This window comes from Podarcis erhardii (assembly GCF_964252035.2).
Source record: "Podarcis erhardii genome assembly, chromosome: 14".
Classification (NCBI taxonomy): domain Eukaryota; kingdom Metazoa; phylum Chordata; class Lepidosauria; order Squamata; family Lacertidae; genus Podarcis; species Podarcis erhardii.
This window is the reverse complement of record NC_138503.1, coordinates 35,219,872-35,236,362: the sequence shown is the minus strand read 5'-3', so window position 1 is coordinate 35,236,362 and position 16,491 is coordinate 35,219,872. Positions and strand designations below refer to the sequence as shown.

The following is a 16,491-nucleotide window of genomic DNA, read 5'->3' as shown; positions in this document are numbered from 1 at the left end:
GAAACTGTCAGGGGCTCAGGAGCAGAGACACAGGGGAGAGAGGAAACGGAGAGTGAAGGGGAGGAATCTGAGGGCAGCGTAGGGGAGTATGACAGTGGCCCGAGAGATTCCATGAGCTTCTCCAGCGATTCAGAAGATTCCCAGAGGGGGGCGCCGGTGGCCAGGGCAAGGGGGGTCCCGGGGGGACACACAAGAAACAAGGGGCCAGCGGGGACTCCCAAAGCAGCAGCGGGAGATCAGGACCAGTTCCCCCACCAGAGCGGAGTGGGGGGGAGGAGTCCCATGAATCAGGGCCAGCGTCGTCTCCAGTAGGGAGAGAAAATGAGTCAGAGCTGGCCACGCCTCCATCGGAGAGTGAGGGAACGGAGGGGAAGTCAGGTCCAGCTACCCCCCCCCCCCGAGGGGGGAAGCAGTGACAGGAGCAGTGAAACGGTCAGAAGGAAGGTTGCCGGCTGGGCGCGCACGCCAAGTTCAAATGTACAGGCGCGTGGGACAGCAGGAAGCCCGGATTGGGAGCCAGGTCCTAAAGCACGCCGGAGGCAGGGGGAAGAATCCGGGGACTCAGCATCAGAAGAGTCCAGAAAGGGCAACACCCCAGCGGGCAGACGGACCCAGAGGAGGAAAGAGCAGAGGAGGAGGTGGAGCAAGGCTAGAGTCTTAAACTGGTGTCTAGGGGGAGGAGATTCAGACGGAGCTTCAGCGGTCTAGAGTTGAGACGTAGAGCTGTGCGCCGCGGCTTTGGAATCGAAACTGAACCTTAATAAAGACTTTTGTATATAACAAGAACTGGCGTTGGTCCTTTGTGAGCTGGGACCTTGGGCAGCTCTGACAGAAACAGAATTGTTTGATCCAAAAACTAAGCATTTGTCAGGAATGTATAACTTGTTGCTGAGATGGAACACTCAGGATGAAACGGTGAAATCAGTTATGATTAAATGGGCACAAGATGTTGGACATAACATAATGATGGCTGACTGGGAACAGTTATGGACCACAGGTATGAAATTTACGGCATGTAATGCCCTAAGAGAAAACTTAATGAAAATGATTTACAGGTGGTACATGACACCAGTCAAGCTTGCAAAAATTTACCATTTGCCCGATAATAAATGTTGGAAATGTAACGAGACTGAAGGTACATTCTTTCACCTTTGGTGGACATGCCCAAGGATTAAGACATTCTGGGAGATGATTTATAATGAAATGAAAAAGGTATTTAAATATACCTTCCTGAAGAAACCAGAGGCCTTTCTCCTGGGCATGGTCGGCCAACTGGTGCCAAAGAAGGATAGAACATTTTTTATGTACGCAACAACAGCAGCAAGAATACTCATTGCAAAATATTGGAAGACACAAGATCTACCCACCCGGGAAGAATGGCAGATGAAGTTGATGGACTACATGGAATTGGCGGAAATAACTGGCAGAATCCAAGACCAGGGAGAAGAGTCAGTGGAAGAAGACTGGAAAAAGTTTAAAGACTATTTACAGAAATACTGTAAAATTAATGAATGTTAGAAAAATGTTGGAATGAAGTTATATGGCTTTAGTAGCAATGTTATAAGGAATTAAGGACAAATAGATTAATAGAGTATTAAAGGGAAAATAAGGTTAGAATGTGTTAAGATAATTATAGGATTAAAAATAGAGGAAGATGGAAAGGAATTGCTGAAAGAATTAATAGAAGTGCGATACAAAAAGGGAGGTGTGAGGAGGTCACGGAAATAAGGGAATGAAAGATAAGATATTGAAACTATTTGATGTGTTTTAAATTGTGTTTGTTTTGTTTTGTTAGTTTAATGTTGGTGTTTTGTTAGTGTAATGTATAGTTGTTGTTGTTGTTTTTTGTATTGTATTGTATTGCGTTGTATTGTATGGTTTTTATTCTTTGTAGTGTGTAAACTGTTGGAAAAGGTAACAAATATTATTATTTTTAAAAAAGGAAAAGTCCTTACCATCTGCTTTTATTCAATATTCACAGAGAGAGGCTTGGGAATGCAGCCTCTCAGAATAATGGCATTGTCCTGAGTGACTCTCCACCCCCTTTCCCTCCCAATTCCTCATTCATCATCTCTTCTAGAGGTGGCGTTAAGGACCGTTTACTTCTGAGCCCTTTGCTCTACTACTTTCAAGGCTTGCCGGTTTCTAGGAGGGGTGTGTGTCTGGAATGCTTTCTGAAGACACTGTGTCTGTCAGCTGTTGCCCTCCTGGTGGTTCCTTTTCCTCTCCCATTATTTCCCAGCTTTCCCCCTCATCTGCTTCTGAGCTGTGACCTCTCTCAAACCCCTGTTGTAATTCTGAACTGTCTTCTTCTTCTCTGGAAGGGTCAGGCTGGGGAGGTGGTCTCCACCATTTCTTCTCTGCCCAGTCTCTGACATATACTCAGTTAAAAACACAAGACGAGCCTCATGGCTCTTCTAGTCCAGCATCCTGTTCTCACAGTGGTCACCCAGATGTGAAGCACCTAGATGTGAAGCTATGGGAAGCAGACAAGCAAGATATGAGTGCAACAGCTTCCAACAGTGGAGAAAGAATGTAGCCATTGTGGTTAGTAGCAACTGATAGTCAGGCCCTTTTTGAAAGCCATCCAAGTTGGGTGCCATCGCTACATAAATAAAATAATACATAAATGGAATAGACATTTTACCAAGGATGAACACCGGATAGCTTACCTGAGATGGTTGTGAAATGGGATGGTGAAGTCATGGTCACAAAGGGAGGAGTTACATATTCCGCTTTCACCCCTTCTTTGACCAAGTGGTCCATGTTTGGAGTGTCGACATCCTGGTCATAATTCCACCGGAATCCATCGAAGGAGATCAGGAGGAGTTTATGGGCATTTGCTTTCACCTTGCCCTGTGTAACAGGGTAACAAGCAGTGGCTGTCAGGAGGGCAAACACCAGAGCAAGGAAGTTTGTGATCTTCATCTTGAGATGTCTAGCAGTCAAAAGAAAGTTCTCTATCTTACCGTCCGCTTTTCTAGCATGGTTTAAAAATACATACCTATTTACATATATCTAGAGCTGATCAGAGTAAAGTTCAGCACAGATAAGACTATTCATAGCTGCATGCTCATCTTCTTACTATCACCAGTTTTTATGAAATGAAAACCATGCCAAATGCAAACGAGATAAAAAAGTATCTTTTGAAATCTGAAAAGATACTAGCAAGCTGCTAGTAAGGATGGATTCTTGGCCATTGGCCATGCTGGGTGTGGCTGATGACACAGGAGATAGTGAGGGCCACCAGCTTCGATGGCTTTAGAAGAGGATTGGGCAAATTAATGGAGGAGAAGGCTATATTGATACCAGCCATGATTTGCCTGCATAGTCAGAGGCAGTAATGCTTCTGAATACCAGTTGCGAGAAATCACAGTGGGGGAGAGTACTCTTTTACCCGGGTCCTGCTTGCCAGTGTCCCACAGGCATCTGGGGGTGGAGCATTGTTGGACAAGATGGGTCACTGGTCTGATCCAGCAGGCTCTTCTGATGTTCTTAAGTGTTGCCCAACAGCGTCTGGAGGCCACCACGTTGGTGAAGGCTGGGTGACCTGATTAATTGGGCAGCATTTTTAAAAAGCTTTATTTCGTGCAATGCTCTCCCCAGGGAAGCTCGCTCTTCAGTGTATCTGAAGAAGTGTGCATGCACACGAAAGCTTATACCCAGAACAAACATAGTTGGTCTCTAAGGTGCTACTGGACAATTTTTAAATTTATTTTGACTGCGTCAGACCAACACGGCTACCTACATGTATATTAAGTGCATTTAAATCCCATGCCTTCCTCCAAAGAATCCCAGGGAGTATAGTTTAGTACCTTATACAGACTGAAGCTTCCAGGATTTTTAGGGGAACTCATTGGCTTCAAATGTATGGTGTGCACAGCATCTAGAAGGCAGCAGGTTATTGAAGATTGGTATAAACCATTTGGGAAAAATTAGATTTGCAGCTGATTTTCAGTTATCCAAAATTAAGCTTGGCCTTTTGAGAATGTACACTCTTATTGCCATGACCTCTCTTAGCTCTCCAGATCTCTCTAGATTCTGGAACTCTGACCCCCCAGGCTTTCATCTCTGATTCCTGATGCCTTAGCTAGCCACCACAGCCCATCATTGACTGGCTACACCAGTTGCATGCCAAATGGGCCTTCCAGGGGAGCAGGGGAGAGTCTCCCACGTTTGGAAGATGGGAAGGTCAGTAATTCAGGCAATCACTTGTTCTAGGGAAGGAGAGTGAAGAAAATTAAACTGCCAACAATGAATAATGAGAAATCTTTGATGGAATTAGTGATGCTGAACAGGGGCTTAATGCTTCCTTATTTCCTCTGAAGCCTAAAGTTTTAACAGAGAAAGAACAAGAGGGGAGAGAGAGAGAGAGAGAGAGAGAGAGAGAAGAACAGGTGTGCCAAGAATCCAGCTCTGAAGATGAAGAACCATGGGTTGGGCAGGAGATATTTTTTGGCGAAGACAATATGGACAGTTGAATTGATAAGTTAGCCACTTTAGCATGGAGGAGGAGGAGGAGGAGGAGGAGGAGGAGGAGGAGGAGGAGGAGGAGGAGGAGGAGAACAACAACAACAACAGGCAAATGAAGTCTGCTGTGGTCCATCTTTCCCACCATCCTGCTCTAATACTGGCCACCAAGATGCCTCTGGTAAACTGGCAAGCAGGACCCAAGCACAAGAGCCCTCTCCCCTCCTGTGATTTCCAGAAACTGGTATTCAGAAGCATTACAGCCTCCAACCATGGAGGCAGAGCATAGCCATCATCACTGGTAGTCATCAATAGCCTTGAAATAGTGGACAACAGAGGACACAGGATTTGCTCAAATTTGCACATACTAATGGATTTATGGATGCACATTTAGAAAGAATTACTATGCTCAGCTGGCCCCCATCTGCCACCTTCCTTACTTCCAATGAGCCCCAGGGGCTGGTGGCAGTGCCTGTCAGAATCCTCCTCTTAAGTCTCAGTGTTGCCCTTGTAGAAGTCAGTAGCGAGGAGGAAGACAATACTGTATTAGAATTAGTTGGCCCTGGCTGTCATTGGCTCTGGCTCCACCTACTGTTTTGGCTCTCTGTCTTCCACCCATCACTGACCATACTTTCAAAAGAAATAGACTCCATTTCACCCTAGTGAGGAAGACTGCAGCCAGGTGACCTGAGAGCTTCTTTGTTCTGCTGTCCAGCTGCTCACTGTTGATAGGCAACTTCAAAGCCCTCTTGGTTCTCCATTCTTAGCTTTCTTTATTTTTAAACTGGGCTTGTACTAGGCAGTCCTTGAAAGAGATTACTCCTTCAGATAGAGGATTGTCCTCTGGCAGCCCTTCTAATACATCAACCTTGAATTCCCCAGATGTTGTTGGACTACTATTCCCATCATCCCCGGCCACCTTAGCCAGCAGAGTTGTGCTATGTATCCATCACGGTCAGACCAAACTGAAAGCACACTACTGCTTTGCCAGTGGGAACAGGATGGAAGACCAAGATGAAGCATCCATGTAGATTATGGATTGCTTTTCCCAGATGCATTTGGTATGGTTTGCCAAAAGTGAATATGTACCATCCTTTGTAATCTGTGTAATGTTTTGCTTGGCTATATGTATCAAGAAGGCATGAACATTTTGCATTAGCTTGCCATCTGCTGATCACAGTGAAAATATTAGGGGCTAATCAAATGACTTATCATATAGCATAACCCTGCCTTTCCAACCCATAAAGAAGGGTTGACTAAATGCCCAATAAGATGTGATGTTCATTGCATGAATGCAATTAACATTGTGCTATGTAAATATCAGCTGCTGAGAAGCCTACCCATCCAAACAGGAGAAGCAAATCCCAATGATGCATTGCTAAAACCTGCTCTCAATGTGCAATTGAAGTCAGGCATCAAGGACAACCCCAAAGACAACATCTTACTGTAGTCTAGCTTTTAGCTAGCAAAAAGAGGTTCAGTTTGGGATTGTGGTTGGACTAGGACCAGGGAGACTAAGTTCTGACTTCCCACTGAGCCACGAAGGTCTACTGGTCATGAAGACTATATATAAACTCCAGGATCAGAGGCAGAATGTCTTTGAATATCAGTTTCTGGGGTGCAAAAAGGGAGAGAGGGGTGTTGCACTCATGTTCTGCTTGTGAACTTCCCAGAGGCACCTCATGAGTGTTGAATTAGGGGTGTTGAATTAGGGCTTTGACCAGCAGGCTTCAAATCATCACACAGTCATGGAGCTCTCTCAGTGACCAGCTACTGTCTCTCAGCCTAACCTACCTTCCTGGGTTGTTGTGAGAATAAAATGGAAGCAGGATGAGGAAGAACCATGTGCACTGCCTTGAAGTATTTGGAGGAAAAGTGGAATATACATGTTACAACTAATAATTTTTTGTGGTCTTTATCAATTGATCACATCAATAAGTCAGCACAGTTATTGCGGCCCCCATAACACATGTATCTCTATGGAGAGCACTAATTAATCAGTGAACCTATTATGCATGTTCCTTACTGTTACGTTTTGTAACTGACAATCCAATAACATGTACTCCATGTGTTGTCTTTGTTTTTATGTTATGCTTATGGTGTTACTGTTGAAAACCAATAAAACACACACAGAGATATAAAATATAAAATAAAATATTAGTTTAACAGAATTCTGGGTGAGACAGGCTCTTTCGATGGTCATATACTCATATGAAAGCAGCTTCTACAGTAAAGTGTTTTGCAAACTGTCCTACGTGGTCCACCAAGGATTCCTCCTCTCCTCCTTAGAGGCTGAGATGTAACCAGCCCTTCTGAACCCAGGGCTGCACCAGCAATGCCCAAATGGTCATCACTGGGATGTTGAAACTGACCTTAATTAAACTTAAAATGCAGCCTGTTCTCTCTCTCAAGGTTCTCTTCAAGGAGCCTGCTAATTTACTTAGCGAAGGGAAACAAATGCAGCTTTAACTTTACTTTGATGGTGCTTGGATTTTCCAGAGGCAAAAGTGTCACTTTTCAGAGATTATCGATCTGTTTCGAAATAGCCTTCCTCATGGTTAATCATTAATGAAAGGGTCACACTTTTGTCCCCTCTGGAAAGATATAGTAGGCAGACAGAGACTTCTCCCTGCCCCATCTCTATCCATGACAATAAGCCTGACATCAATAGAGATGGGCCTGTCCATCCTGATTGCATTTTGCATAGATCAAGGCATTTAACCTGTCACTCTTTGTTATGCCACCCCTGTTCCAGGGGAGGAGGAGAGCTACCTCTGTATTCAGTGCGTGCCCAGCTGAATTCAGAGGGAGTGGGGAGGTGAACATGGGACAGAGAGAACTTCCAAGCTGGATTGGGGAGTCTGAGGCCAACTCAAAGTTTCGTTGTTGAATTTGCAAGTATGCCTCTGGGAAGGAATGAAGAGTAACATAGCTCAGAAGCGGAACATCTGGGTGTCAGGTTCACTCTCTGGCATCTCCAGGTAGGGCTGGAAAAGACTCTGAAATCCTGGAGAGCTGCTTCAAATCAGTGTAGGCACTGCTGTGCCAGCATCCTTTTCCCCACTGAGTTTGAAAGTGTAGACCAGAACACCCAGAAAAGGCAGAGACTTCTCTTCTTGCTATCCCAGTTGTGGGAACCGTTTCAGCCTGAGTGTTGCATACCTGAAGGAGAGCCTCCACCCGCTTCGTTCAGCTTGGACACTGAGGTCCGAGGACCTTCAGGTGGTTCCCTCACTGCAAGAAGTGAAGTTACAGGGAACCAGGCAGAGGGTACCCTCCCTGTGCAACGCCCTCCCAGCCAGATGGGACGAGTATAATAATAATACAGTAGTACCTCGGGTTACATACACTTCAGGTTACATACACTTCAGGTTACACACTCCACTAAGCCAGAAATAGTGCTTCAGGTTAAGAACTTTGCTTCAGGATAAGAACAGAAATCGGGCTCCGGCGGCGCAGTGGCAGCAGGAGGCCCCATTAGCTAAAGTGGTGCTTCAGGTTAAGAACAGTTTCAGGTTAAGTACGGACCTCCGGAACGAATTAAGTACTTAACCCGAGGTACCACTGCAGTAATAATAGTAACAACAACAACAACAACAATCTCCTAGGCAAGCTTCTGTGTGCCATCTTCTATGAAGAGTAGGGTCAAAAGTCAAAGTGGGCAGGGCAATAAGTGCAAATTTTACCCTTGTACAGTAAGTTTGTTCAGAAGCAGGTTGCTGGGTGGACCACAGCCACTACACCAGTTTCGCGTCAGGCTTATTGGAAAGCAGAGGGTCAAAGTGGCAGAGAAGCCAGCACAGCACCAAAACATCAGCAGAGCCAAGTCAGTGCTCCTGCTAGTGTGTTTGCACCACACTGAACTTACCTGCATCCTCCTCCTCTCATATCCAGCAAGCAACCTGCTAGGAAGCTAGTAGAGCATCCACTTCTAGACTTGTTTCTTTTCTTTTCTTTTTTTTTTTTGAATAGTATTTATTGAATTTTCCAGTAAAACATACCAATACAAAACAATTACAATAAAGACAAACACAAACAAAAAACAACAAGTATAATTCCAAAAATTATTTTCTCAACCTAATTTCCCCGACTTCCTCATACCTCACCGTTTTGTATTCTAATTTCATTATCCCGTCAGCAACTCCATTCCCTTATTTCCCAATTTTTTTTAACAAATTCCATTCCTTTTCATACTCTAATATCTCTGAAAACCACCATATTTTTAAATCCACATCAATCTAACATTCCTTAATCTTATAGTATTTATTAAGATAGTCCTTAAATTTCTTCCAATCTTCTTCCACTGTCTCTTTCTCCTGGTCTCGGATTCTGCCCGTCATCTCTGCAAGTCCCATATAATCTGTCACACTTCTAGGCTTGTTTCTATACATGCTGCCACACCCCTCTCTATCCTCCATCCAGGCATGCAAGAAGCATCATCTGAGTTTAGGGACACAGGTCAGCCAGGTAAAAACACTCCAGGGTTTCAGAGGCTGGTGAAGGGCGTGGTCTGGGGATCGCTCCGAGGGCCAGATGAAGAGGCCTGGGCGGCTGCATTTGACCCCACCTAGGGCTGTGGTTCTCCATCCCAACACTATCCCCAAATCCCTTTGAGCTGACTCCTGGAAGATCACATCAACTATTAACTTTGCAAAACGTTTTGCACCTCCTTGCTTAAGATGACCGGTGCCAACAGCCACACATACAGACAGCAGAAACAACACGCTGCCTTTGATCTGTCCCCCCCCGAACCCCCTTTCTTTGCAAAGAAATGAAACAAGCTTTTGAAGATTTCTTGGAGATGCTTTCTCCAGTTGTCACGGGGATGAGGGGAACGAGCCTTTGCCTCTGCTTAAAGCCTACTGAAATTCCTGGATGTGGAAAAGGACCTTTAGAGCACATGTGCAGCCCTCCACCTTCTTCACCAAAGCATCCCTTTAATGTTTTTGACTCTAATCCATTATCCAAGGCCTTCATGTGCACACTACATCATCAAAGCGATATCCTTTGATGGCTATGGAGCTCTTTTTATAAATTATTCATCCCTCTTTTTATATCACCTACTGTGGCACCAGGGGACAAACAAATATTACAGACATGGCAGCAATACTAATAATAATAATAAAAGTATGTATAATAAGTCTTTAAAAACCCTTCCTCCCCTGCCAAGGTTTGCATCTTGCAATAGAATACTAACCGCCGCCACCAGGTCCTTCCTATTCCAAAAGCTCCCTTGTCACACACACTCTTGTTGATTTTAATGCTGTTTTGCCAAATTGCCGCTCATTCCCAGATTTCATAAATGTGATTGATTCCTTCTGAGGACGAGCCAGCTCCCCCACCCCACCTGCCACAATTCCCTTCTCTCTTTAAATATTAGACTTGTAAATCTTAAAACAGGGTTCCGGGTCTAATTTGACGAGGGTGGGGGGGAGGAAAGAAAGATGTAACTCAGCCTGAGACATTGGAAGAAGCTTCTGAACAAGACTGCTTCAATTAGTTTCTGGACTTGATGGTCTTGTGCAGCAAGAGGGGGGAAGAATATTTCCCAGCTTGAGAGCCACATTCCCTTCTGGGCAAATTTCCAGGGGCTACATGCCAGTCGTGGGTGGGATCAGAGGGAAAAGTGGGCAGAGCAATGGATGCAAACCTAATAATAATAATTTGTTTCTTGCTTATTCAAATATTGCCCATCTGACTGGTTTGCCCCAGCCATTCCAGGTGGCTTCCAGCAAATTAAAACTTCAAACACAGTAAAACATCAAACATTAAAAACTTCCTTTATAGGATGTCTTCTAAAAGTCAGATAGTTGTTTATTTCCTTGACATCTGTATTCATTATTTTTTTTACTTCGCAACATTTATATATATTTATCACTTGCCTATAATAAAACCTCAAAGCAGTTATAGAGTAGGCTAGTTTTTATGTGTGCTTATGCACCCCTCTGAATCCTCCACTGGATGCTCAGGGCGCGATGTTCAGGGTGCGAGGCAAGGCCAGTGAGGGGTGTGACATGAGGAGAGTCCCAGGGGCCCAGATAGAGAGGCTCGGAGGGCCACCTATGGCTCCCTAGCCTGAGGTTCCCCATCTATAGGCACCTGGTTGTCCACTGTGGGAATGCTGAACTAGATGGGCTATCGGCCTGATCCTGCGGGATCTTTGCATGTTCTTATCTCAGTTCATTGGAGATGTGAAGTTTGACCCAGCAAATTTGTGTCGGTTGTTGATCCTCAGCTCTCGGTTTGATAAAGAGCCAGACTTTGATCTTCTCATTATCACGGAGATAAAGGATATCTGCTTAGCCTTCAAATCCAATCCAGAAGATTGCTATTATTCCAAGCACATTCTCACTCAGCATTGTTGAAAGAGGGCTATTCTGCCAGGGCTGCCCTCTCCCATTCCAAACCCAACAAGGCTGCCAGTTGAGTCTCCAACATTGCGGATGAGACAACATTCTCTATTGCAGGGGGTGGAGAATACCTGTGGCCCCCCAGGTGCTGCTGGATAACAACTCTCGCCAGCCCCTGCCAGCAGAGCCAATGAGAAAGGATGATAGGGGTTGTGGTCCAGCAACACCGGGTGGGGGGGAAGGACACTACTCATTGCCACCCCTGCTCTACAGCAACAAAGGGCAGCGTGCCTAGCAGTGGAAGTGCCAGTTTTGTAGCCTGCTTAATCTCAGCTGCCTTCTGTGACAGGAGTAATAGGAGGAACCCTTTAGGAGGTGCCCACAGAAGTGGGACGCCCTGCTTGAACTTTCCCCAGGATCCAACTTTTGACACTCTGAATCACTGGCCCCCTCCACCAGCTCTTTCTTTTATAACACAATATTTCCAACATTACATTAACAAACAGTATACTCTTGGTAGCCGTGTAGGTCTGACGCAGTAGAAACATTATATAGGACTCTCTCTCTCTCTCTCTCTCTCTCTCTCTCTCTCCTTCAGTGTGCATGCACACAAAAGCTCATACCAAGAACAAACTTAAGGTAAAGGTAAAGGTACCCCTGCCCGTACGGGCCAGTCGTGTCCGACTCTAGGGTTGTGCGCTCATCTCACTTAAGAGGCCGGGAGCCAGCGCTGTCCGGAGACACTTCTGGGTCACGTGGCCAGCGTGACGAAGCTGCTCTGGCGAGCCAGCACCAGCGCAGCACACAGAAACGCTGTTTACCTTCCCGCTATAAAGCGGTACCTATTTATCTACTTGCACTTAGGGGTGCTTTCGAACTGCTAGGTGGGCAGGAGCTGGGACCGAAAGACGGGAGCTCACCCCGCCGCGGGGATTCAAACCGCCGACCATATGATCGGCAAGTCCTAGGCACTGAGGTTTTACCCACATCACCACCCGCGTCCCACTACAGCTCCAACATTTCTTGAGGTCTCCATTTACCTCCCTGATCCTGCTTGGGCCCTCCCCCAGGCAATCTAGTTCCAAGTTGTTTAGAGTGTGGTGCTGATAACATTAAGGTTGCAGATTTGATCCCTGTAAGGGATAGCTGCATATTCCTGCACTGCAAAGGGTTGGACTAGATGAGCCTTAGAGTTCCTTCTGACTTTATGATTCTACGTCTATGTCTATCTTACCCTCCTCTTCAGAATCCATACCCTTCGTGACAATTCCACAGGGCTTATGACATCAACTCTCCGCAATACTCAACCTCAAAAGAACATAAGGAGAGCCCTGCTGCGAAAGTAAATGGGTATGAGCATGTCTGACTAGCAAAATGATAGCATACTAACATCCTGCTGATCAAAACTGGGAGGCTCATATTTTGGTCCCAAGCTCTTGTGGGAGCCAGGTGACTCATGCCAGAGTGATGGAACAAAAAAATGGGACATCCAATCAGAAGCCGGGATGGCTTCTGTAATTCCAGAATGTCCTGCTTAAATTTGGATGGTTGAGGGGTATGTGATAGCCAACAGACAACCTCTTCGCCAGTCTCTGCACCTGTGTGTGTTAATCCCCCCATAAGCTAAAGTTTTATACTTTAGGTTGGGAGAGGGAAACCTCAGGCCTGAAGGCTAAATGTGGCCCTCAAGGCACCTCAAGCACCTGGTGGCAAGAGCCGGGAAGGGATAGAAGGTCAGCATTTCCCTTTGGCTCTTTGCCACACAACACGTTCCCTGTCTTGCTGAGTTTGGCTCTTGTACTCCTTGCTTCTTGACATTGGGCCCTTGACATGTGACTCCTTGCTTCCTTGGAACTCTCACCAAGCCACACCCCTTCTTTGGCCTTGTTTTATACCTCAGGTGTTCCTGCTTGGCTGGGATGCATTCTTGAACAACAGCTGGTCCTCTTTCTTCCCTGGATGTAGGATAGCGTGTCAGGAGTGTGTGCAGGAGCCAGGCCCTATGACCAGTAGGACTTGCAGGACTGGATCCTTCCTAAGTTTGTTCTGAAGAGGCAAGGCGTGGCCGCACAGGTGAGGCTGATTGGTAACTCACAGCACCTGGTGGCAAGAGCCGGGAAGGGATAGAAGGTCAGCATTTCCCTTTGGCTCTTTGCCACACAACACGTTCCCTGTCTTGCTGAGTTTGGCTCTTGTACTCCTTGCTTCTTGACATTGGACCCTTGACATGTGACTCCTTTCTTCCTGATCCTCGGACCCTTGGCTTCTTGACTCCCGGATCTCTGACCCTCGGACTCTTGGCTTTCTGACTCTGGGCTTCTGGACTCCTGTTCCTGCTCCCACCCCACCATCTTGCCCCCGGTCCTGACTTCCCCAGCTAGGACTTCGATCACCCGTGAACCGGACCGTGACAGAGAGGGCCGTGCATGATTGTGCATAGAAACTAGTCCGCTATATGTACAAAGGCAAAACCAACGTGAATTGTTCTGCTCACTTTTGCTTCTGGATCTGCCCACCAGTGGCCTGTGACCTGTGGAAGGTTGCCCAGAGGGGATTGTACTCCTCAGGCAATAAAGCTTCCCAACCCTTGCTTTAGGTGAAGACACAGATTTTGTGCTGGGCTCTAAGCTTTTGAAGAAGGGCCATAGCCCACTGGTGTCCTCCTCGCCAAAGGGGCCTAGGTTCAATCTGCAACATCTCCAGGAAAGGCTGGGAGTGACATTAGCCTTAAATTTTGGGCGGCGGCTGCCAGTCAGTGCAGGCAATACTTAGCCCCAACCTGGTACCAGACAGAGTTCTCAGAGGATGAACTGGATACCACACAAGTAAAAAAAGCTTAAGGAGTAGGCATGGCTCCCCAAATAGAATGCTGAGATACCCTTCATCTTTGGGTTGGTACTTAATGAAGAAGCCCTGGAGGAAGACACTTTTCAGGTGTGCTGCCACCAAAAACTTCAGATCCAGGTGAAAGGGCAATCCCTGATACTCCTTAACTGCCAGCAGCTGTGATGAGGGTGTTCAGGAGGCCAGAGTATATAAGGCCTCCCTCTAGAACCTTCTGCTTGTTGGAACTAAAACAAATCCCTGGCTTCTTGGTGCTTAGCCCATTTGATTTTGACCATGGACTGTTGCCTGCCTTTGCCTCCCTCTGGATCATGTTTGGACCTAGACTGCTTCTCTCTTTACATTTGACCTTGGTTTGTTTGTGCTGTGTTGCATCTACAGCACTCCTCTTATTGGTAGGCACTTCGTTCAGGTTTATAGTTTCTGCAATTGGTAACCGGAGCCTCTGGAGTTATGACAGCTGGATGCACTCACTTGAGCATAAGAAGAGCTTGCTGGATCAGGCCAATGGCCCATGTAGTCCAGTATCCTGTTCTCACAGCAGCCAGCCAGATGCCCTCAAGCAGAACCCAAGCACAATGCATTCCTCCTTCTGCACCAACTGGTATTCAAAAGCCTGACTCCCTCCAACCTTGGAAACGGAATAACCCTAAAGGTTAGTAGCCATTGACAACCATATCTTCCATGAATTTAACCAATGCTCTTTTAAAGCCATCTGATTTGGTGGTCCTCACTGCTTCCTATGGGAGCGAGTTTCTTAATTTTATCTGTCCTGAATCTTCCAACATTGAGCTTCTCTGGGTATCCCTGAGTTCTAGTGTTATGGGAGAGGGTGAAGAACTTTTCTCTGTCAACTTTCTTCATGCCATCATGCCTGGTATAAGATTGTTGCCAATGTTCCCAGTTGTTGGGTGTTGTGCTGGAGCTTGAATTGTCCCAACTTGATACGGAGGAGTGTTTGCTATTCCAGTCTTCCCTGCTCTTGACCCTCTCCCTCCTGTTCACTTTTATATAACTATTGTCAGAGCCTTTTATTATTATCTTTATTAATTTACTACCAGGATGAAACTTCTAATCATTAAGATGCAGATAATGTAATTCTGAGTACACTTTAGCTGATTTTGGACTATAAAGTCCCTCTTCGGTGAAGATTTCTGACTGGCTTGCACAAATGGCCTCTTTTTCTTTTAATGCTAATGATGTAAAAAGTGAAATTTATTGAATCCGAGCTCGTGCTAATGTTCAATAAATCACGCCTTTGGAGATTTTAGGTGAAGTTGGCGATAAATACTAGGTTTAAATTACCGTTTATGTGAGTCTGGCAAATTGGAGGAATCTTTTTCTTTCCCAAGGTTACACACTCAGGATGTGACCCAATCACCCCCAGATTGCATTGTTTCAAATATGCCCCCCTCCACTTTGACTGCTCATAAGAACCAGTATCTCTGGAGTGTGTAGGCTAGAGCAGTGTTTCCCAACCTTTGGTCTCCAGCTGTTTTTGGACTACAACTCCCATCATCCCTAGCTAGCAAGACCAAAGGTCAGGGATGATGGGAATTGTAGTCCAAAAACAGCTGGAGACCAAAGGTTGGGAAACACTGGGCTAGAGGGCATGTGTTGTTAATCGATGGGGGAACTGAATACCGGTAAGTGGAAGAAATAGAAAAATGTTCAATAGCCTCTTCTGTTTTAGCTATTGGGGCTCATGCACAGGGATGAATATTATTGGAAGTCCGGGGTTGCAATAATGTCTCCTCTCACCTACACCTTAATTTAGGGGATGTGTTTTGTGAGTCGTGAAATTTTGGGGCAGGGTAGACCTTGGCCTTTAATTATATATGTTTACCAGTGTGCCAGTGTGGTGTAGTGGTTAAGAGTGGTAGTCTCATAATCTGGGGAACCGGGTTCGCGTCTCCGCTCCTCCACATGCAGCTGCTGGGTGACCTTGGGCTAGTCACACTTCTTTGAAGTCTCTCAGCCCCACTCACCTCACAGAGTGTTTGTTGTGGGCGAGGAAGGGAAAGGAGAATGTTAGCCGCTTTGAGACTCCTTAAAGAGAGTGAAAGGTGGGATATCAAATCCAAACTCTTCTTCTTCTTCTTCTTCTTCAGTCACCTTGGATGATAAACCTCTAGGCTAGAAGTAGCCAATGCAGTGCCCTCCATTAGTTGTTGGTATATAACTCCCCCTGTGGGAATACAACTTTCTCCTGGGTCTGAAGTTCCACATCCCTGATTGTTGGAGATCATTCTTGGGTGGGGTGTGTGTGGTTACTTTGTTGCCAAATAATTTTTGTGGATGAACAAATTTTAAAGATGTTTTATTTTAATGGTTTTTTTTTTTTTACTATATAATTTGTACCCTGCTGTCCCTGTAAATTGTTCTGGGACTTTCCTTGGGCATTTAAAGCTGTCAGGAGTAAAGCAATGGTGCTTGCAAAGAGTTACCTGAACCCAGTGGGGGGGGGGCGCGCGGGGACAGGCGTGATAGACAGGAAGGCAACCTGTTCTTCCTCCTCAACAGCTCCTTCTCTTTTAGCAACTGCTGGTTGGCACTTACTTTCATATTTTACTTCCTTCCTGCATCTTCTCAAAGTCTGGTATGGTATTGGTATGAGCTGGCATATGCTAGTGTTAACTTTCCTCTTGGCCATTTGTAAAACCTATGCACAAAATGACTTCATAGAATCAATGAATTGTAGAGTTGGAAGGGACCACAAGGATCACCTAGTCCAACCCTCTGCAATGCAGGAATCTTTTGCCCAAAGTGAGACTCGAACCCACAACCCTGAGAATTGAGTCTCATGCTCTACCAACAGAGCTATCAT

The 16,491-nt window shown here is 45.8% G+C and overlaps 1 protein-coding gene across 1 annotated transcript in view; it reads right to left on the bottom strand.

Annotated features, from left to right (window-relative positions):
- Window positions 1-2,933, bottom strand: part of LOC309329481 (ectonucleotide pyrophosphatase/phosphodiesterase family member 7-like) — a 29,780-nt gene extending 26,847 nt beyond the window's left edge. The window contains exon 1 of the mRNA XM_081840317.1: window positions 2,673-2,933. Coding sequence (XP_081696443.1) covers window positions 2,673-2,928 — 256 coding nt within the window. The 5' untranslated portion in view covers window positions 2,929-2,933. The remainder of the gene's footprint in view (window positions 1-2,672) is intronic.
- Between the last annotated feature and the right edge of the window lie 13,558 nt (window positions 2,934-16,491).